Source organism: Takifugu flavidus, chromosome 4, assembly GCF_003711565.1.
Source record: "Takifugu flavidus isolate HTHZ2018 chromosome 4, ASM371156v2, whole genome shotgun sequence".
Taxonomy (NCBI): domain Eukaryota; kingdom Metazoa; phylum Chordata; class Actinopteri; order Tetraodontiformes; family Tetraodontidae; genus Takifugu; species Takifugu flavidus.
In genome coordinates this window covers 3,459,646-3,483,137 of record NC_079523.1, presented here as the reverse complement: position 1 = coordinate 3,483,137, position 23,492 = coordinate 3,459,646, and the positions used below count along the sequence as shown (strand labels likewise).

At 45.6% G+C, this 23,492-nt stretch overlaps 2 protein-coding genes across 12 annotated transcripts in view; both read left to right on the top strand.

The window, feature by feature from the left end:
- Positions 1 to 2,871, top strand: part of kif21b (kinesin family member 21B) — a 36,154-nt gene extending 33,283 nt beyond the window's left edge. For all 10 annotated transcript variants that reach the window (XM_057029861.1, XM_057029860.1, XM_057029855.1 and 7 more), the window contains one exon: positions 171 to 2,871. In XM_057029861.1, the coding sequence (XP_056885841.1) occupies positions 171 to 219 (49 nt within the window). In that variant the 3' untranslated portion in view covers positions 220 to 2,871. The remainder of the gene's footprint in view (positions 1 to 170) is intronic.
- A 7,431-nt stretch (positions 2,872 to 10,302) lies between these two features.
- cpne5b (copine Vb) overlaps positions 10,303 to 23,492 on the top strand; it is a 58,309-nt gene continuing 45,119 nt past the window's right edge. Inside the window, exon 1 of one of the 2 annotated variants that reach the window (XM_057029867.1) lies at positions 10,303 to 10,868. In XM_057029867.1, coding sequence (XP_056885847.1) covers positions 10,753 to 10,868 — 116 coding nt within the window. In that variant the 5' untranslated portion in view covers positions 10,303 to 10,752. The remainder of the gene's footprint in view (positions 10,869 to 23,492) is intronic. The other variant, XM_057029868.1, reaches the window with a different exon arrangement.

Below are 23,492 nucleotides of genomic sequence, written 5' to 3'. Positions count from 1 at the left end.
AGTCAACCTCTTTATGCCGTGTCTGATGTACAATGGGATGTTTTGAAAGGGAAGGCTGTGTGATTGATCCTCTCTTATTTTCTCTCTTTGTTGTGTTTCCTTGATTTCCTTTGCTCATCACCCACCCTGCCACCCACCCTCTGTCTCTCCCTTTCTTTCATCCGCCCTAGCGACAAGACGGTGAAGATCTGGTTGTCAAAGGTGTGGAGGAAGAGGTGACGGCTGAAGTGTTTACCTCGGCGGGCGAACCGCTGCCTCCTCAGCTGCTGACCCGTCCTCTGCCTGTTCGGAGACAGATTCCAAAGCAATCGGAGGGCAAAGCCGGGGTGGAAGTTCTAGTCGGAGGCAAAAAATCTGACAATTTAAATCCTCCTCGGGAACGTCGGCTACCATCTTGCCGACGTGTCGACGTTGGACTGTTTCTCCTTCCATCCCTGTGGAACAGTGGTCATGTACTACATCATCTGTCCTTGGCAGAATGTTCTGAACACTGGGGCATCTCATCTACTGACAGCCACAGATTTTGGTGGCGAGCAACCCTTTTTTTAAAAATGTATTATCTTCATTACCTCAGTTCTGGGGGAGGAGGGGGGAAGGGGGGGGGGGGGGGGTTCTTATGGGTCTCCACGCTCAGATATCTGCTGGTTGACCTTTTTTTTTTTTTCCTTGAGTCTCAGATGTGGAGGATCCTCTCATCTCTGTAGATGTTTGCTCTGGGGCCCCCTGAGTAGCAGAGTGAAGCTGCTGACCTTGCAAAAAAAGAAGTACAGCACAGCTAAAATGGCTGCAGAGCCCAGAGGAGTCCGGCTGGACTGTAATATCTGCTCCGCTAGTTAAGAAGGAATAAGAAGGAAGTACTCGCGCCAAGATGACATCTTTGAGTTGTTTTCACTTGAGTGTTGCCTCATCTTCCAAGCCCCTCCCTCTACAGACACACATCACTAAGGCGACCGAGCCTGTCCGACCGACCGTCCTCCTTCCGCCCTCCTTCCCTTCAACTGAGCGTCTCTGGATGCCGTTTTAATTTGAAAATCTTGCTGCAGCAGGCAAGATAACTCTGGCGAAAGTAGGTCACTTTTTTCTTCTTCTTCTTCTTTTAATTAAAATCTCAACATTTTTCCGCCCACCGCTGCTGCTGCTGCTGCGTTCAGAAGCAGAAAACTTCCACGTAGAGATCCGATGAGGGGGCAGGCTCAGACGGGGGGGTTTAAAGGGATGTCACGGTTCTCCAGCCCACCTGATGGCCTTGGCGTTCTGCTCCGCGTTGGGTTTGGAGCATTTGCAGCGGAACAGATTCAGCTCTGACGTGTTTATGGGAGCTCCTTCCCAAAAGCAACAGCGAGAACCCGACTCTTTGGGAATGCCGTTCAGAAGCAATCACATGGTTTTGTCGGGGGGGGGGGGGGGTTGGTTCTAAAGCTTTTTGATTTGAATATTTTTAATAGAAACTCAGGTAGAAAAAAAACCCCATTTATTACTTGACCTGTGACTTTGGGTATCAACCAAAAGCCTTGTTTGATATGAATTAAACTTTTCTTGTGCTTGTTGAGGCACTCTTTTTCCCCTCTCCATTAATCTTTATTCTTCCCAATCGGGCCAAAGCTGAACGCGACATGTGCACTGATGTTTATTTTCTCCTCTGTAATTATTTGAAATGTGTTTGAAATTGTACAGCTGTTGTCATCGGTACAAAATATGGACATTAGGGGCGCGCACTCCTGCGGCGGCGTCACAAACTTCTTCTTTTACTGTGGATTCATCCGCGCTCACCTGTGGTGGTGCGATTTAAAATGAACTGAACTGGAAAAAAAGGGCCCACAGCCTTCATTTGAAGCCTTTAGCTCATCCCCGTTCACATGGTGCTGGAGCTGCAGGCGCTCTGTGGCGCCCATGCTCGTAGATCTGCAGACGGAAGCCCCGCGATGATGATGGTGATGATGATGATGATGCCCATTAACTGACTGGACACCCCCGTAACAGCCTCTGCATTCATCCAGCGGCTCATTCCTCACGCCTTCAGAGCGGGAGGATTTTTAACGTTTTGGCTGCGGGATAATGAACTCCTCTGCAGTTTGATTCCATGCACTTTGGATAATGAACTCTGCTGTGAATACTCTGTTTCCTGGATGCAATTCTAACCTAGTTTTAGGTAACGAGTCTGATGTTTAACTGAAAAGTAAACATCTGCCCTACGGTAGCTTTAGAAACCACAATAATAACTGTTAATACAGTATAAAACTGGAGGGGTGGAGAACTGTCCGTGCCTCTTTTACTGCTGTTACCTGAGGATTCTGCTTCCAGCTTCTTGGTGCCGCAGAAGCATAAGAGCTCCATCTTCATTTCTCGGGCTGTCTGCATGCAGCCGAGCCTTCCTTTTAATATTAATGTGCCCAGACAGATCATATTGCTATTCAGAAGATTAGATCAGAGACAGGCGATAACATCCAACCTTCATATTTCTCCTGGAACAATCGGACCCAGTGAAACGCTCTCAGAGATCCTATGATCACACTAAAGGTACTAAATGAGCACACAGACGGGAATATTTGATCTTTCCATGTGCTTTTTTCTAGTTATCAATCGGGATTCCCAGGTTAAAAAAAAAAAAAGATTCTGTGTCTGGGCTAAACCACATGTGCCCCCAGCGGCTGTGTTGAAAGGAGCCACTTGACATTTTTCCACCGCGGAACAGCCGACACCTTTTGTGGCGTCTCTCAGAAAAGCTGTTAAATCGGCAGCGTGAAGGTTCCAGCTGTGGAATATTGATGCAGTGGCTAATAAACAACACGTTTATTGTGAGCTCCAAAAAGAATGAAATTGTAAATACTTGATTGAGAGTAAACCCGGTCTTCGTTGGCTTCCTTGTGCTAAGCTAGCTCTCCGTTCTTGTGTTTTTGATTGGGAAAAGGTCACTACATTCTCACCCGGGGTCATTTTTCAGCCTGCGTCTTCTGATGTCTGCGGTAAATATCAGCGTGTCCTGTCTGCATGAAGCTGTCGGGGCATGAGAAATTAATCATCCGCCACATTTCGGACCGGCACCTGAATGCCGCACCGTTGCAGACGCTGTTGTAAAGTGACGCAAGTGACCTTTCACGTTCCATCTGACTGAGGTGTCATTAATCAGTGATCAGCTTCAACGCCAGGAGAACAATCCAGACTTTTTAGCATTTAAGGCCCAGTGTAAACCTCTGTTCAGCCACGTGCCTCCGCCTGCAGGCCTCACTGCGTAACCATGGCCCCCGGGGGTGGCAGGCCCTGCTGCGTGTTCTGCGATAACGCGGATGACTTCTCCGCCCGCTGTATCACTCCGAAAAGACGCCCGGGTGGGGTCAGCGGCGCCTTACGGCTTTGTTGCAAAAGTGGTGGATCGCACCTACACCAACATGGTTGCAGCTGCTTGAGAAGGTTTGGGTGTAGAGCTCAATAAGCCATGCAACCGCCAGAAATATCTCCCTTTGTGGTTTCAGATGCAGGGTCAGAGGTCACGTGTGCCTTTTACTGCACAGGCTCCTCCCTCTCTTCCAGAAGTGTACATGTGTAAATATGGTTTTGGGTTTTTATATTATTTGAAAATGTGCATGTGACCAAGCCATGTAAGATTTCTTACTGTATATACTGTAAGTAATTATTTAATGAGCTTTGCCTCGAGGGAATAAATGAATTTCAAAAAAAGATGCATTTTTCTTCGTCTGTCCGTTGAAACTGAAATGCATTAGAGTTTAACGAAGAGGTCACGATTAGTCGGGTGACGGGAGAACGGGGATGTCTTTTATTCTGCTCCATCCGTATTCATCTGTTTACGTACTGGAGGGCGAGAGACGCCCAGTCGGACCTCATACGTCTTCATTTCCTTTGGAAACTCCGATCATTAAGTCGCGTCAGGGCGGCGCTCGTCCCGGCGGCGACAGCAGACACAAGCACCGTTGATGTATGGTGACCATTAACGCCTCCGCGGAGGCGAGAGCCGTTTGGAGATGCCGGTCACGCCCAAACTTTCCCAGGCCCCCGTCACCACCCACCTGTACCTTATCCATCAGACCGCAGCCTAAAATAAAGTCTCCCCCAAATTTCATTTGAATGTTGCCTTCGTTGCGCCGCAGAGTTCGTTCTCGCTTATGGACGCATCGGCAGCTCCATCAATCACCATGAGGGTTTAAAGATCTGTTTTAAATTCACTAACCCCCCCCTGAAGTATCACGTGCACATTATCCAGACCTGTGAGGGGAGCAGAATGTATGACTCTATTCAGTGGAATCTCATCTCCTCTTCTTCACCGCTTTATCCCTTTCGGGGTCACAGGGAGGGCGCACATATGGGTGACGGCAGGGGCCCCCCCTGGATGAGTTGGCGGTTCTTAGCAGGGCCCTATGTGAGCATTTGTGGGTTCGGTGCCTTGCTTACAGGTACCTCAGCAAGGTGTTCTGTCGACCCTGGGGCTCGAACCGAGAACCCTCCACTTCTCAGCTTAGCCCCCAGAGACTGAGCTACCCCCCCCCCTTCATAGGAATGAGAGTTTATTTTAATGATCGTTTAAGTCAATTCAGCTGGAGTCTGAGCAGCTGCTGATCAGATCTGAAGTTAATGTAATATTCCCACCATGCTGCTGGTCCTGGGGCCTCTGCTCCACCCAGGACAGATGTTTTAAACAGCTGCATTAAGTTTCACATGCCTGAATCCTGCTTTCTAATTAGTTCCAAGCCTTTTCTAACAAGCTGAGAGCAAAACATTTACTTCTTATCACATCTAATATCAAGTGAATTAATTGGGCCTTGAAACTTAGCAACAGGCATGAATTCCTCATTCATCTTCATTTTAAACTGCAGGTAAATCTGAAATAACAGAAGTTGGAGCAGCTGAGGGGAGGGAGAAGGTGAAAACGCTGCACATTTGATCGTGCACGTGTAGGAGAAAAACCAGGAGGACATTTAAAAAGACAAGTTTAGCGCTAAGCTAAAGAGAAACAAGCTTTTATATGGGGGGCATCTGAGAAGGCGGAAGTGCAAAAATGACTTCAGAGTACATGAAAGGAGATGCTAATAGTGAAGGAAGTGGTGGAATTTCTACCATTTCCACGATGCACGTGGCACCTGAACAAAGTGCACGTCTATCAGCAGAGTGCACAGTCTAATCCCATTATACAGCGTCTCAGCACTGCGTCACATCAGAGGGACACACAGGCACAATATCTATCTATCTATCTATCTATCTATCTATCTATCTATCTATCTATCTATCTATCTATCTATCTATCTATCTATCTATCTATCTATCTATCTATCTATCTATCTATCTATCTATCTATCTATCTGTGTGCCCTCACTGGTTCATCAGAGAACAATTTAACCTTTGGGGCATGACCTTTGACCTTCCAGGTTACAAAGAGTCCTAATAACAGTTTTTTTCTGCTCAGAGCTATAATAAGGTTGCTGGAGAACGTGATTCCACATAAAATAGATGCTGCACCATTTAAAAAATTCGAGGGCTGTATTAAAAAGCGGTGAGAGACGGGGGGAGCATTTGTGAAAAGGAGCACTGAGTTTGATTTGAATCATCAGAAATACACTTCCTTGTGTGTTTGTAAGTTTAATAAACCTGACACTTTTGGAATGCTCAGGTGTGCGTATTTTCCAGAAAAACCAAACGATTCATTTTTTACAGTGTATGAAGCTGTTGCTAAACTGCACTCTGGTTCTATTTTATCAGCCGTTTTCTTTTAGGTTTTATCTTTGTTTTCTTCTGTTTTGTAGCTCTTCCATCCCAGATATGACCACCAAGTTATCAATTTCCATCTCAAACAGTCTATAAAAGGATTGTAATAGAAGAAAAACACAAAAATTTACACCGAGAACGCTGATAAGGGTCACGCAATGAATCATTCTCTTTACAAATAATTTTGTTCTCAGCCCTTCTTCACCTCTGTCTCCTCTTTGTTCTGTCCTCACTTCTTTTTCTTTGACTGTTCTCCCTTTTTGGGCTGCTCTGTCGGCTTCCACGGCAGGAAGTTGTAGGAGACCAGAGCTGTGAGGAGGTACGTTGCCATGCCCGTGTAGCCCCCGAGCACCAGGCACAGCGGCTGCGCCAGCACAAACAGCAAGAAGACGTTAATGGACGCCCGGTCGTCCAGCTCCACGCGATCCTCCTTGGAGGCGCTCATCACTCCAAAAAAATAGATGAGCGCCACCGCCGGGTAGAAGGCCAGCTCCACCATGAGGGCCAGGGAACGTGCACACACTGGAAAGCTTGGGAACGTGGAAAGTTGTCAGAAAGCCTCTCTGAAGTGTCGGGCTATTTGCTTCTCAGTCACACTCACCAGGACGTGTCTTCTGGAGTCTCCCAGACTGAAGTGTGAAGGTCGATCTGACAAGGAAGCATATGTGGACTTTTGATCCGTCATCACGGCTGTCCTGTTAAACATTACCCACGACCTCCAACGCCTCAGTATGGGTGGAAGCCTTCACACCATCAACAAGAGGTAAATACCAGCGCTGAGAAAAGGGGATTTTTACTCCCCAGAAGCTCCTGAAGAAGTCTCCTTGATAAATATGATTAAAAGTGGAACCGTATGTCCTCACGACTCTGCTTATACAAAAGTCTAAAGCAAATGTCAGTAAAAAGTGAAAATATTCACTTTCTAGTGAGAGCAGAAACAAAACCACCGAGATACTCGATCATTTGGAGCGCGAATTGGAGGGAAGAAACGTACAAAAAAACAACCCACGTGAAGAAATATGTTAGTAAAGGTTATTTTAGGATACGGGAGCAATCTAGAGATGAGAGAATAACCCATAACCCCACGACACTATCCCGTCATTTCGGGTCCCATTGCTCATACTGGTCTCACTTGTTCGTGCCATTCGTCAGGGGTGTTTTTTCCAGAATGTTTAGGATTACCCATGATGCCTGGCACTAATGCACCCCGATACTCGATGCAGGTCTTTGAACCGCGGCTTTTAAAGAAGCCTGTGGAAAGCTTTTCTCCTCCCCTCCAGCAGAACAACCCCCTCAACAATCCCATTTCCATCTTGTCCCAGTTTGTCCCTGCTGCTGGTGGCCCAGGTCACATTTGTGTCTTCCACCTTCACTCTCCTGAATGAAGTGTCTCTCCTCCTCCTCCTCCTCCTGCTCCTCCCCCTCCTCTCGTCCTCCCCAGCTCCTCCAGCCATTGCTCTGCTAAAGAAGCTGCAGCCTCTGTCCTCCCATATTTATGATTCAATGTCTTCTTCATTTTCACAGCCTTTAGTTGAAAGACCTGTTTGGGCTAATTTTCATCTCAAAGCTCTTTTCTATTTGAACATTTTCTTTACTATTATGGCTCCCAGGTTTGACTGAGCTAGCTAAAATGCTCCAACTGTTCCTCCCATGTGTCCTATGCTGATGTGACATATCTACATGAGTCTTCTGGTGCTGTGATTCCCATATTGGCTCCTGTTGACCCTGAGGGATGAGATAAGGAGATTCTATGTTTGTCCTGTGCTACATATTTGTCCTGGATCAACTACGTTTGTGTTCAGTTGGGTGTGAGCGGTCTTCAGAATCGGGCACCTGGAGGAGAGCAGATACCCCGAGATGTATTAAACATCTGCTCTGATATTGAAAACCATCAGCTCCACCAAATGAGTGGGTGGTCAACGTTTCCCCGGTGGCAAAATGCAACAATGAATCAAAGAGTTTGTGATTACAGCTGCTATTGTTGTTTCGGGCCCCTAATCCATCTCGCTGCTCGTTGAATCCCGTCCTCTGCTGCAGCCGGAGGCAGAACGGCGCCGCTCCTTCTTCGCTCGGCCTCCTATGGCTGTCGCGGCGTTGCAGTTCTGCGCGACTGTTGCTCACACTCGGACTCTTTTGTCTTTGGTTTTGCAATCGTTCAAGAAAGGCTTCCCGGCGATGTTAAACGCCACGGGAGGTGCTGGACTCTGGGTTTACCCAACAGGCTACAAAGCTGGATTAGACTGTGGGAGGGAGCATGTGGCCCTTTTACGCCGCTGCCTCGGCCTCCGTCAGAGTTTACTGGGCTTTACTGAAGCTGCGCTATGACAACAAAGTCCCTTCTTTTCATGTTGCTGGTGCTTCCAAATGAGTTACCTGGTTGCTTCTTGTTAAACCTGTCTCAGCCTGCTGGGATAAACGGGGATTTTTTTTCTTCATTTGTATAATTCATTGAAAAATGTGTGGAAAACATCAGATGAATATCTGGAGGGAGCAAAATGAGACCCGACTGAGCCGATTAAAAACTCAGACCCTCGTTTGTGATGCTGCAGACTCACAGCCCTGATGTGGAGCCGCGATTACGATAAGTGGAAACCTTCATTAAGTTAAATAGAAGATGCTTTGCTGCACCGCAGGAGGCCCTGAGTTAAACTGCTCTGAAGGTGGGAATCATGTCCACAACAGGCCATAAAAATCTGTTTAACAACACAATTATCTGACAGCAAAGAAGCATCACAGGAAGCATGAAAATATCAATTATTGAGTCTTTCCACTCACTTCCTATGTCAAAGTGAGAAGGATGTTGGATTTCCTTATTTTCTAAAAAATTGAAATGGCAAAAGCAACACCCGGTATGAAAACTCAAATTCACATCTCTTTCATTAAGTAGCTTCAGTCATTTGACAAGACATTTAACTGTTTTTGCATAATTGCCCCCAGAAAGACGATATTTTTGGACGGGGTGACGTAAGGGAGCATAAACACAGTAATTAGCGCTGAAGAATCTGCGGGAAGCGGAGAGATTAGGACAGAGAAGGAGGAAAAAGGGACAATTGAAATCCCCCACGGTGTTATTAATGTGACCAGCAGCACAAAGCTTTGACCACCTCCGGCTTCATCACCGTTAGACAGTAATAACAGACGTGTTTGATCATTCAGCAGGAACACACCTTCTAAAAATAAAAAAGAAAAGAAAAGAAAGACGCCATATGAAATATCCTGGTTAGGGTTTTAACAGGACTGATTCTGTGGCTCACCAGAGTGGCTTATTTTTTTTCCGTTTTAATTATTGTAAATTAACAACTGTTGACTGGAGAGCTGTTTGTACTCAAACACATCTGCCTGTTACAGGGAGCTGTGAACGCCGCTGCATGATTAATAAAGTCATCAGAACATTTCGTGTTTGGATTCCCAGTTTGTGATCCCACAGGTTGCCGCTCAGGATAAAATAGCAGTTGTGTTGAGTTATTTTCTCTCCCCTTCCTCACGTTTTTTCCCTCCCTCTGTATCTTCTTCCTCTGGCTCCGCTCCTGTTCGGCCCACTCCCTGGAACATCTGCAATAATGTGCTCCGCCCACACTAAACACTGAGTCCTTAAAATACATGAATCATCCTGGAGCCAGACCAGCGCGGATGCAAATGCGCCTCTTAATCTCTGTTTACGGGTCGTTCGCTAGCATGTGAGGAAGTCATTTGTTGCTGTCAAACTGCACATGTTTTAAAGAACGATTGTGTGTAGTGCGTGTAAGTGTGTGTTGGTTCCTAATCCTTAACCGGAGGGTTGTGTGGGCAGAAGCGCCCTGTGCTGGTATAAATTGATTTCCGGAATCCAGACACTACAGGTGCTGTATAGAAAGTAAAACAATTCATAGCTGCGTGTTTCTGTCAGTGAGATTAGGGAAGGACTGACAGACAGATGGAAATAGTGAACTGTGATGCTCTGCGTGTTTGCTGATCCAACAACGGCACCACAGCAGCTGGATGTGGGTTCATTCACAAGGGATTATGTGTGTTTTATTCATTACTGTAAATGGGGATGCGGTGTTGTATTTATTTATCATAATCATTATAGTGGTGTTTACAGGGAAGGACTGAGCTGCAGAAACAGGCTAATGATGAATGATGGTCACTACGTTTCGGTGTAATTCCTGCCTGGTTTTTACATTAGTCACCATGGACACAGTTTGAGACTAATAAACACACTCTGCATCTGAACTCTAGGTCCTAGTTGATTTAGCGTGATTATACAGTTATTTCTCTGCAAGCATCAAAGGTTAAATGGGCTTTTGTTGACTTTTGGGGGATTATTGGTTTCTCTGGGAGCTGTCCACGGTGGTGGTGCTGAATTTCTCCCATTTATAAGCCCTCACACTTCATCTGCCGTGGGTCTGTCTTTTACTCTTCTCCTTTAAGATAATAAAATTAGAGGACTTCCGATGTATTAGTCATCCTTTTACTTGTAAGTGAAGATTTTCCTGCTGATATTCCCGAAATACCCAGGATGTTAAATAGGATCAGCGCCTCACACATCGTGATACCAGCGCAGAAGCTGCTGACGGGCGGTAACGGCACCGGGGGAGCTGGGTGGTGGTGGGGGGGGCGCATGGGCAGGGTTACCCGCACATGAATGTGATTCTGAGTGGGAGGAGGATGGGTGTGTTTGAGAGTATGTAGCCTTTTCTCTTCTCACGTTCTGCTGCGAGCGCAGAGCGGAGACCGGAGAGGAGCCCAACTCTCCACGCGCGCAGCGGGTCGGCGAGGGCGCAACAGCATTTGCTCATCCTGTCCAGGCTCTGACATCTCTCACGCTCCATGGACAGTTGACCAAGTGCGTCTCCGCGCCTCTGCCGCCGTCCATCCACTCCCGTACCTCTCTCCATTCTGTCCCGCTTCAACATTGGTGAGGTGGCTGCCTCACCCGGACGCACCGGAGGCCAGCTGGTCTCTGATCTGGTCCCCGGAGTCGCCGGAGACTCAGCGCGCTCGGTCAGAGCCAGGCTGTGCGGATCCCGGATCAGAACCGCGCCACCGCAGGATCTGGCCATGGAGATGGAGGGAGACGTTATGGACAAGCTGGAGGACATGTCATCGGTGTACGACTTCGACCCGATCACCGGGAACATCCCCGCCACCAAAGTAGAAATCACCGTCTCCTGCAGGTGAGACCCGGGAGCGCGTCATGAAAGTTCGGCGTGAAGGATCGCGGATGGGAAAGTTGTGCCTGCGCGTGTCTTTCTATGAATTTAGGAATTCAGCTGTTAGATATAAAAGCAGAGCTGCAGGTTTTGGGTGTGGGCATTTGGAGTGACTGATTAAGTTCAGTCTTTCAGTAAGATTCTCTGTTGATGCGCCCTTATATTAAAGCACCCACAGCGTTTCCTAAATGTATGGACTGCTTGAGAACTTTGTTATCACACTGATCTTTGTCAGATATGTGCCATTAAATCCAAACCAAAGCCAAATAACCCTACATGCATACAGGCTATACATGATTCATACATCACTCTGGACAAAACACTCTGGACATCAAATTGAGCTTTACTTGATGTTTTTCATTGTGTTTGCATCTTCTTAGTCTTCAACCTTTTGTGTGTGTGTGTGTGTGTGTGTGTGTGTGTGGGGGGGGGGGGGGGGGGGGTTCTGTTTTTCAGCCATTCAAGAAGAAAAAAAATCTGTCTCCACCAACATAAATCTGCCCACAGGGGTGGAGAATGAGAACAAGCAGGCTCTCCACTCTGCATTAGGAAAGGTTTTAAAGTTAATGATTCCAACGCCCCCTCTTTCACACATACACATGCACGCACGCACACACACACACGCTCTCTTCTCTCTCTCTCTCACTCTCTCTCTCTCGCTCACACACACACACCTCTTATTTCTGATCTTGAGCCTCGTTGGTGAGCCATCGAAGCGTAGCCAGTTTTGAGCTATAACAAGCTGTGTGTGCATTATTGATGCTCTTTCTGATGTTCAGAGAAGCTCACTGCCACAGCGCTCTGCTCCGAGTCGAAAATAGATAAATTAATAAATAAACAGACACTGGGGATGAGATTCATGTGTTACTGGTGACCAGCAGTGCATGTTTCTGGGGCAAAGACGAAAAAGATGGGATTCTAAACATGGTCAGGTTCCAGGTAAATGGTGAATCCCTGCTTGACAACCCTGCACCTTCATGTGTGTGTGTCTTTGTGTGTGTATAGCTATGCCTGTGCCAGCCTCTGCTGACTGACAGGCAGAGTTTAGATGCCGAGGGCAGATGGAAGAGTTTGTGAAGAAGAAATAATTAAGGGAAAACAGTGGATCAATGTGTTTTCTCCCAGGTTCACTGCTTTGTATTGTCAGAGTGTTTGTGTGTGTGAATTAAAGGGGGGAAAGAAAGACCAGGAAAAGAAAAACAAGGGGGTAAACTGTGCGTAAGACTGCCATTGTCTTGTAATCCGTAAGGATTATGAAGGAAGGATAATCTGAATAGCTGCCTGATTTGGGGAGCTTGTTAGCATCGTGCTTGGTGTTGGGCTGACATGGATGGCAGAGTAATGACTTCTGAAGCTGCGCGATAAATAATAGATGGGTTGTAGCTCCTCGAGCAAACGTGGATGCTACATTTAAACGCTCTTGTCCCGTTGACATCTCTGCCAGCTCCCAAAACTCTTACAATCCCTCTACAACAGATGTCGAGTGAATTGGATTTCTACAGGGGAGGAGGCTCCCTGATGGGTTTTATTTGCTGCTGTCGCACTGTCGCCATGCACATGCACCTCGCTGAAGCCTCCGAGGTCTGATGATAGCCACTCTCCCCCGGGTTAATACCCATCATTACAGGATACTCTACCTGCATTTGACAGCAGGTTATTATCAGCACAGACGCTAAATGAAGAAGGCGGGAGTTGTAAAATAAGATGGCTGCAGAGTTGGGTACTGGTGTGAGTTTTGTTCAGCGTGGGGAGGAACCTGGAGCATTTACTGGCCTCCTGGATCTAAACGGAGCATTGTCTTACAAACCTGTTGGATATTAGGTTTATATATATGCAACAATGCCTCCATCTCACCATAAATGCATCAGTTTCCAGGTGCGTGGTCATGTTTGGCTCAATGACGCTGTTTCCTCACTATCTTCTCTGCCATTTTGCAGCAGGTAAATGAGTGGGCGTGTTCTCATTTGGCCAGACCACTTGAGAATCTTTGCAGGGAGAGTGAAAAACAAAGCCGAGCTGACATGTCTGATGTAGTCCGGAACCTTTTGGCATACTGGCCCAGCTGAGAGGACACATCCTGCTTTAGCATCTGAGTCATGTCACTGTCTGCTTTTCAGGCCTTGGCCTTGATTCCCTGTTTAGATCTCAGGTTTTCTGACCTGATCGTACTGTTGTGTCCAATTGAAGGATGTGTCCTGTCCTCCAGCTGCATCTGGTACAAAGCTGACAGATATTAGTGGAAATCTGTGGGTATTTTTCTGTTTTCTCTCACCTTATTTTCAGACCTCAGCTCACCAAACTTGCCAAATTCGCAACCCAGAATGGTGTCTATGCCTTTCACTGGCTAGCTCCAGCACCCCTGCTGATTCCTTTTGCCGTACATCATTCCTTATGGTTTATTTCTGACCTGGTTAATGCAGTTCACACGTGTGCATCTTCAACATAACGCACACTGACAGTTGGCATCCGAGCCACTGAATAATTGATGATCTGGAGAATGTGAACACCTTTCAGACAGATGTGTTTTAAGCCATCAACCAGGAGAATCTTCAGGACTGACACTAAATGAAGGAGGCCAGATCTATAAAATAAGATCTCTACAGAGTAGAGAATGCAGTTATTATTACTCTGATTGAGGAAAAAACCTACACAGAAATGGATTCTGAGGTGGGGTCAAGTGGGGTCAACTGTGACTGCAAACAAGCCTGGGTGAAAGTTCACCGAGTTAAATTAAAGCAGCGGGAACCAATGAAACATGCTGAGGGTTAACAATACAAATCTAACCTTTAATAAGGGGAAGATGAAATTGGCAGGGGCAAAACTGGGGCTGAGGGCTACAACATAAGGATTCTGCTCCAAAGTGCACAGGGAATGTGGGATTCCTGGACTCATTTGTCCAGAATGGGGCGGGAATTAAAGTCCTAGATGATATAAAATAAGATAATCCTTTATTCGCCCCATAAATGGGGAAATTTGCAACTTCTTGCTGCCGAGAACCAGTTTTACCATCTGATAGGTTCCTATATAGATCTGGGACATATATGAAGGCTTCTTGTACAGTGCAGAACCCCCTCGAGAGTTCTCGAACGGCAGTTTGCTCTAATTTCCCTCACAGCTCACATCGCACCTCCCTCAGTCTCAGCAGTTTTGACGGGGCTATATAACGCACCAGACATTGCGTTGACGCTAATTATTCTCTGTGGAAAAGTTAAAGTGGAGCCATAAATTAAATCCTCAAAAAAAATTTTTAATCAGGAGTGTAATTTATTAGAGGAGAGGGACCTGCATCTGCACCATGAGTCCACTACCTAAAGTTTAGGGAGATGTTTTCTCTCTGCGTCACATGATGTTAGACATTTCCCATCATTCCTCCCTCAGCAGCTTTAGCTGGAGATGGTAACATGAAGAGAGGGAAGAAGTGCTCTTCACGGCAGAAACTGGGACGTGAATGCATTAATGACCTGAAACGAGAGCATATTTTTTGGAGGAAAAAAAGCTTCAGGATGAAGTAAAACAGATGTTTCTGCCTGTGGAGGTGGATGAGTTGCTGCAGTTATTGTTGTAGTGCAGCAGTTCTGTGAAATGTGGGCGAGGAAATGAATGAAAATGGGAGCGATGAAAAGCAAATGTGTGGGAAATCAAATTGCAAAAACTTTTTTTTATTATTATTATTATCAATGCCGCAAAGTTGTACTAAATCCTTTTAAATTATTCACAACTCTTGAGCAATAAAAAGACAAAAAAACATGGTGTGAGCCCAAAAATATACATACAGCTTTGTGGGTCCCTGGAACTTATCTCCTCCTCACACACACAAACACTCAGGGTCCGCTTGGGGTCACCTCGTTTCTCACAATAGTTCACGTATTAAAATTTAATCAGCGTTATTAAGGCTGGAGAGAAGCTGCAGATCCAGGCACTCTAACACCTGCTGCGGTGATGAGGCTGCTTCTCCGCCTCTCTCACACAAACTGTCCTCTCGAGGGCCGTCGGACAAAATGTGTGTGTGTGCGTGTATGTGTGCAGTTCATTGGGCGCATTAACATCAAGAGTCTCAGAAAAGGGTCGAGCACGACTGCACCAGTGTCGGCTACTGTAAAGAGTAAACTGCAGGTACTTGGCTATGTACTCCTGAGCTGGTATTTGGATCACCGGTTCCCTCGCAATCCCATAATTTGCCACCTCCACCACTGCGCCACAGCGGTTGGTTCTGTATTATTTTTAGATGAGAAGGACTGAAAGACATTAGGCTGTCTTTATGGCGTGAAGTGTTCTTTGGCAGGTTGGAAACCAATCTCCGCTCCGACTAACACTTAAGGTAAGTGCTTTGTAGAGGTGCCACATGCTGTCTCACAGTCGAGTTCTGCCTCTTCTCAATGCTTTCCCCCGAACGCCTCCTGCACGCCGCCGGATGCGGGCGCTAAAGCTTTCACCAAAGTCAATGACCAACGGACTGCAGGAAACGTGCGCATGATGAGCGCTCCTACCCCCACTTTAGAATCAATTATTTCTTTCAGCTGGTCTTGAGACACAAAATACCGTCGCCGATGCTGCAAATAGATAGTTCTGGCCTTTGTTCTGCGAATAGATTGCATTGATTTTATTCATCACCACTCACCTAATCCCCTTCAGCTCTGACAGACCCACTGTTCTCTCTTCGCAACGTCCATAATTGGTTCTGTCAGCGACGCCGCCGAGAATTATGCGTGTCATTTCCGGGCCCATCGGAATCTTCCATTCATACGAGTATCGCAGTTGCATCTTTCAGCTCCGGCGCGTGGGTGAGAGAATCCCCTCGAATACAAATGAGGCCAAATGAGATTGCGGGCAACGGAACATCAGCAGAACATGAGAGAAGTCTGAGGGAACATTCTCCGTGGGATAATGACAGTCGGCCGTCACGCTGGCTTTGATGTGAGGGGCTGAAATGCTTTGATCTGTGCTCTCTGTACTGGCAGGCTTGCTGGTTCACTGGCACGACCAGCAGAATCACTGGGAGTCAAAGTCAAATGTATTAGTGGAGGAGTGAGGGCCCCTCGTAGCTACACTTCTGCAGGGTTTCTGAAGTGTTCTGAAAGTTCTGATGGCTTTTATTAATAATAAATGCCAGAGTATTGGAAGATCGCTTCATGCTGCCACACAATTCTTTTTATATGTTAACATTTTTATAAAAAGCACCAAAACAAAAAAGAATCAGTTCAACCATGTAGATTTCTGTAAAAGATCTACAAAAAACCCCAACATGACGGAGTTTTCAAAAAGAGATGGCTGTTTTGAAGGTTTTTGGGATTCGAGAGCCCCCCCTCAGCATTTTGCAGACACATATTAATTATAGACTCAAGAGCCCCACTCTCATATCTTTTGGGGAAGCCACACCTGTCTGTGCTTAATTAATGCTGAATCCAGACATTTAGGTACCGGTTCTTCACCGTGCGAGCCAAAACTTTACTTCTTCACCTTTCCTCCGGTTCAAGAATCAAGTTTCTCTGCTAGTGGGGCATCACAGGTCACCTGATCTGCCTAATTGGAGGAACCGTTAATAACATCTGACCTGGGGTCTGTGAATTATCAGCTCCCTCCTTTGCATTTTTATCAGGCTTCCACAAAATTCTAATGGTAACTCTCCTTCACGTCTGTGGAAACGTGCAGAAAACCGCAGGTGAGCTCTGCAGTCAGCTGATAAAGTACAGTTTGATTTATTTGCTTGTTGCCGTTGTGTCACGCTGGCCCTGCTGACACCCTTTTGTTTGATTAATCCAAGCGTTCGGCTCCAAAACGCCACAATCAGAAACCAAAACGTGAAAACACAAATGCACTCCCATAATTAAATCACAAATGTGCCGCGCTCGCCGTGCTGGTTATAAATCACTCTTGACGCGTGTGATGTGTATGACAGTGCATACAAACTAACCTGCTCCAGAGTTGTAGCAGAATTCCTTTTGTTGTTTTTTTAGTGAAGGCCTGAAATATATGTAAAAAGGGAAAAAAGCACAACGGAGGCTAAACACAGGTGCCTGAGCAATCATTTCTCCGTTTGAATTGGCTGAGCTGCAGCCGAGGCGTCTGTCCTCAGCATATGTGACGCAGTAATGGGAGCCTAATGACTGGCACCACTCGGAGCTTCCAGGAGAGAGAATTACAGCTGTGGACAGCTGCACCTTCACCAGGCAATTAGAGGGACGGGCCTTTGTCTTTCCTTTGCTGCGTCACGACTACCAAAGCTGTCTTTTCCACAACATGTGAGTAGAAGACAGTTATCAGGAACTAAACAACTGCTGTTGGGTTCATCGTCAGCAGCTATCCAGCATCAACATTTGATGTTTGAAAAGCTCTTTTCCAGAGCTTATGCTCATGTTTTGTTGAGGAACATTAACTGTAGGCCGATGCTGGTTTTGCCAACCGTTGGCTCTCCTAGACGTTGCCATTCTGCATTTTCAGCTCTGTTGGACAAACGTCCAAGTTTGTGCAGCAAGTGAATGTGTGAAAGTGTGTAGGCGGAATTATGAAAATGTTTTTTATTATTATTATTATTATTATTATTATTTGATAGTAACAAGCAGAGCAGGTTGACCTTCTGTGGCGTTTACGCTCAAACACATGCTTTTATTGGACCCCATAAGACCACATACGGTAATAGTAACCGTGACAACAGCAGACAACAACAGAAATGGTAGAAATAAACAACAATTCAACAATCACCGTTGACTTATTCCTCTTTCATCTCCTCTCAGGTCTCCTCAGACTGACAGGTGGGGAAATATGCTAGAATGGAGAGAAAATCGCAAGCACGTGCACAGCGGTGTCAGGTGTGGATGTGAGAGCTGCCGAGAGTGGCTCAGGTGACAGGTGAAAGGTCACAGAAGACTTTCAGGACCGTCCGTGGATGACTAGATTTGGGTTCTGTGATGACGGCTTGTTTTGTGTTAATAAGTTTAATTTAACCTAAGTAAAGATTGACTGATTGATGAATGGCATCAAGCATCAAAGAAGCACAGCTCTTGGGTCATTTCTGTGCAATTAATTCTGATATATCACGTCACTGCAAGTGTGTGAGCAAATATTTGATGATTTTATGACAGCTACAGTCCCAGGAGTGGGTGCAGACTCACATCACACACCCTCCTAACACCAAACTCAAACACACACACTTTGACCTACTTTGAATACTTTAAACCTGCTGTCTTCATTTGTGGAATCATTTCGATAGCACGTATGTGAGCTGATGAATGAAGTACTGTCTCGCTGTTGCCACCTCTTCCACTCTGTTAAATTACCTTTCAGAGCGTCACATTCTGGAGCTGAAGACCACAAACAGTCCTCACGCGACCTTTTTTCCAGGCGCTTTGACCTCCGCTTCCTGTCACTGCCAGATACCTGACCTGCACTTTTGGGGTATTTTTTTCCGATTTCCCCGAGCCTTCTCAGAGAGCTGCAGGCTGTCTGGCAGGAGGAGCTGGAACCTCCCCAGAGGGCGCCCCGACTTGAATAATTCAGCAGCCGGTGTGAAAAATGATCGTGTTTGGGTCCGTCATTGATCTGCCACCAGTGGAACGGCGGATTTACAGTTTGGGTGCAGCTGCAGTGGAGGGAGTGTTTGTTTTGTTTAAAAATTAACAAGGGAGAGGATTTAAAAGGGGATCTAAACAACAATTAACTTTCAGGCACGAATGCATAAATTGAAGAAAAGCATACGGCAGCTAAGAAATACAAAAGCTGAAATGACAGCGATGCCATGAAAGGCAGAAACGGTTAAAATCCATCTTGATAAATCATGCCGGGGTTTAATAACCTGTGCTGCATAATGCTTTACTCAGGGCTCCTCTAAACACATTACTGTCCTCCCTCCACCCTCACATATCCCTCCATCGTTTCATGCCTTTCATGCTTTACCTTCTGTTTCGTTCCTCTCCTGACAATTGATCCTGCCTCAGCATTCCTGAGGAAAACTGGGATGTTTTTTCCCTCTTCCCTGCAGTGATAGAGTCCCGGGGGGTGGGGGGGTGAAGAGGCAGGACTCACTTTGTTAGCTTCTATATTGTCTAAATTAGAAGCATTAGAAGATTTGCCCAATGTACAGACAAAGAAATGATAATGATACCAGAAATGGTCAAATCTAATTTAAACCAAAAACTAAATTGTAACTTTTAACTAATTTAAATTGTAAATCTAAGTAAACTGACGTAGACAAATCAATAGCTGAGCGTGGAGCAGCGCAGGCAGCTCTGTTTTTCCACTTTTGGATTTCCTGGTTGCTTCAGTTAGCTTCTTCAGACGTAAATCTGACGCGGCTCAGTTTTTCCTGCATGACAACAAACAGGAGGTCAACGGGAGCTTTTTTATACAGTAAAAAACATTTCGACGCCCACGGTTGTTTCTGACAACAGGAAAATACGCCCTCGATGGCAACCTTTCGCCCTCGCTGCACACATGCATTTCGCCTTTTTTTTCCCTGGATGTAAATTTCCGGGGAATACTTTTCCCAAACATTATTTAAATTCATGCGTGATGCTTTGGCTCGGTTGCCACAGAGATGATAATTACCCTGTAACCCTGTAACACCGTCTGTTACAGGGTCGGGTGGAATTATTCCCACATTCCAGTTAGAAGCTTCATAATCAGCCTGTGGCATTTTATTGGTGCCCACTTCAGGGAACCTGACACGTTGTGTTACAGACAGGAACCTCTCACAGCTCAGATGGAAGAAGCCATCTCATTATTTTGGATGATGTCAGATCTCTGTAAATAAAGTTCTGTCTTTCCAACATCTGTTCTGTCTGTCTTTCAGTTCGAGAGGAGCTCCGTGAAACTCCATTCTATTTCTGATCTAATCTCCCAGGACTTAATTTCTCTCGTTCCTGCTCTCTCTCTTTGACACACACATCTGAAACATGCACATTCTGCTCCTTTTCTTGTTCTTACATTTGAGTTTCTCTTAATTCCTGCTCCCATGATTTGGAAATTTCCCCTGCGCGCAGAGACACACATACCCAAATCCTGCCCTTGCTGCTGCAGCGCATCTCAGATCTTTTCATAACCTGGTTTGCATAAAAGAACATTTTTTTCTTCTTCAGAAACTTAGTTTAGAGGCCCCCTAGTATTGTCATTCTCTTTGAAATGGGTTACACAACACCTAATGCAAATGCAGTGGTCCGATTTAAATGTTTAATGTCGCTATAGTGGCCTTTTTTAATACCCCAGAGAAACTGGAGATATAGAACGTATATGAATGTGGAAAAATCCTGTTTCGGGCTCAACATGGATTCTTTTGCTGTTTAATGACATGCTGAAAAAAACAGACCCTTTGAGAAAAAATAATGCTCGTGTTTCTGACAGAGCTGCAAACATAAAGAGGAGCTGAAGTGTGAAAGCAGTGCAGACAAGCAGATTAATGCAAAAGTGAAATGAGAAAATGTACATTATAGTGTGCTTCCACGCACAGAAATTTGAATCGATGGCTGGAGAAAGATTTTAAAGACAGACATGATATCGCACAGCTAATTCTCTCACCCTGCAAGCACAGTAGATCATCTTCCCCAAAATCTACCCTTTTATGTACTTCTGTGCATCTCCCTTTTCTTGAATTTCAATAAATTCTGCCTCGTCCCCCCCCCCGATCGATGCCGTGTGTAACACGAGCATTTTGAAACCAGGTCTTTGGCTTTTCAGTGAGCGTTAATGATGGTAGATGCAGTGCTCAGAGGAAATTTAGGTGAGGCTCCCTGCATAATTCAGAGCGAGGCTGCTGATCAGGGGCGGGCGTGTTGTGCTGTGGGGGCTGCTCTTGACAGAGGGTAATAGCAGAATCACTTTGATGAGGGTTTGTTTGAGAAGATCCAGATCTGAATAGGCTCAGGTTGAGCCCCTGCTGGGTGTTGGTGCAGCTATTTTCCTGCACCCATATCTAGGTCTGGAGACAGATCAGAGTCAGCTTGCTTTACTGAAGAAGGAGCTTGTTGTATTTTGATCACAGATTACGTGATTGACAGTCGAGACTAAACCCGCTGATCTCTGTTCACACTGCCTACGGTGTGATGAAAGGACACTATCAGAACGATCCTCTCTGCAGTTGCACATTTATGACCTCTGGGTTGAATCTGTACGACCTTGAAAATTATCTTGTCTAATCTCAGCAGCACAGTTGACATGAAATAGAGCCTGTTGATATTTTAATGGCACTAAATGTCCTTCCAGTGGCTCACTGAACACGGCCTCTGCTGGGGTTTGTTCAGCTATTCGATCTGGGTTTGTGTTCTGACTGTGGGCTGCTCAGTGTAGCCCTCCAGTAAGACACCAAAACAATAACTGTACCAATTATTGTACGCACAACATACACAGCACGAAGTGGGTTGCTTAATAGAGGATTGGTTTGCTGTTGCTGCATGAAGTGATTCCACACACCGCAGTATGTCTGCAGCTTTTAGGTACTTCATGGCGCCAAATTTTAGATTCTATGGTCATTTTGCTACAAGTGCTGCCTTTTGGCGGTCAGAATGCCAGCACGCGCTGCTGCCGCCTCTTTATTGTCTGATAGCTAGCATGCAGCCGGCAACAGAAATACACCGAATGAGCAAATTATGTTGAGGCCGAGGCGTTTGGAATAAACCGCTTTTGACTTTCCCCTTACTTTCTGTTTTCCACACGCTGCTGAATCTCTCTGCAGGGATCAGAGCTGTCAGGGTGCAAGGATGTGAAACCAAGCCGTATCCTCAAAATATTGCTTAATATTTCTGATCACATAACTCTGGGTGCGGGTGTTGACTAATGTCTCAGAAATGGGTCCTTTGTCCTGTCATGTCCAGGGTGTATTCCTGCAGGAATAAGCAGCCCTAAACACAAGATGGATGGCTGTTTTTTTTTTTTATGGATTGATGTAGTCTGCCTGTAAATCTTTTTTGTCCCCCCACATTTATTTTGCCACTTGCACTCGTTGATCACAGATTTGAATCCAATAGATCCGAGTGGCTCCCCAGCAGTTGCTGATAGTCCCATCTATGGGAAGAAAAATGCAAATGAATGTTGGAAAGTAAAGAACGCTGGCAAAGGGATAAAAGCAAGTGGGGGCTGTGGTTAACATGAGAGATAATGGAATGAGATAACACGCGGCGAACAGATAAACAGGAGGCGGAAATGACAGAGATAGAGGAGGCAGCGGTGGATGACATACGGGCTGATTCATTTTGGACCTGCACGCAGGAGGAAAATAAACTAAATGAGGAAACAGAGAGGGAAAATGGAGAGAGCGGTGGCTGCGTGGATGCACGGTTGATAAGGTTGAATAGGTCCGTGTGCACACGAAGGCACTCCCACAATCATCAAAGGCCACGTCTGCACTCCATATATACGATCTATACACACTATCTATATTACTATACACACAGATAGCGGAAAGCCAGAAGATGCACTAAAAAAAGAGTCACGGAGATTTTCTTATGGATTTTAGGATAAAAATTCAAGTGGCTGTATGTTGTCCTTTCCTTTCATCCCTGTTTAAAGTCCACGTGTTTCAGTAAAGGTCCTGGATGCCAGTCTGGAGGAATCCGACCAGAACTTCTCCTTCACTTATTACACCTGATTCAGTGGAAGGCCTCTCCTCTTCCTCTTTGAGGCCTGGTTGGCATTTAATGGCTGTTTTTTAAAGCGAAATTTTTATAATGTGATGAATATCTGATTTGACACCCTTTGTGTCTAATGCTGACATGGACAAACATTCACTATCATCATCTGTTTTATGAATTTTATTATTTTTTATCACTTTACATGCAAAATGTGGGCTGTGGGGAAAAACACATCAAAAAATAGACCGGGGCTCAAATCCTACACTCCCACATCGCTGCAGTGATGGAAAATATAAGAAGTGCAACGTTACGGGATACATCGTCGCCTCTGGCAGACGTCAGGAAAAGGTCAAGCAAGCATGATGGATGTGTAAGATGGACAAGTAAAAACATGGGAAGGGGGGTTGGGGTTGGTTGGGAGCTAAATTCAAAAATAGATTTATAGAAAATGTATGAAAATGCCTCGGGATATGAATCACGTAAGGCGCCAGGAGAGGGAAGGGGAAGGGGGAGGGGCCTGGAAGTGTGAGGGGACAACGCAGGTGTGGAGTCGGCCAGAAATCAGAAAGGCTGTTTGTTTGCTGGTGAGTTAATGTTATGAAAGACGCCGGTGCTGCATTCAGGGACTGCATTTGGAATATTTGAAAAGGATCCATTAGACTGTTAGTCCTGTCGAATCTTTTTCTAACAAATAGATCAGTTTTGTTTATTTTACTGGAAAAAAATGGAGTGCATCCTCTTTACTCCAAGTTGAATGAAGAAAGTTAAGGTTATATGATTTGGTAAACATAAAGGCCAGGGGTTTAGATCTTATTTTAGACATATACAGTCGTCCTCAAAATCGTGTGAATTGTCATTTACAAACAATCTGTTTTAATTCACTATTGTGTAGTCAGTGAGTAGAGCAGTAGTCTGTGCATCACTTGGCATTATTCTGGACGTCTGAGAGAGGAAAATATTTCAGAAAAAGATGCGTGATTATGCAAAACAGTCGTGTGTGTGTGGACTGGTCCCCCACACTGGAGTCACTGGT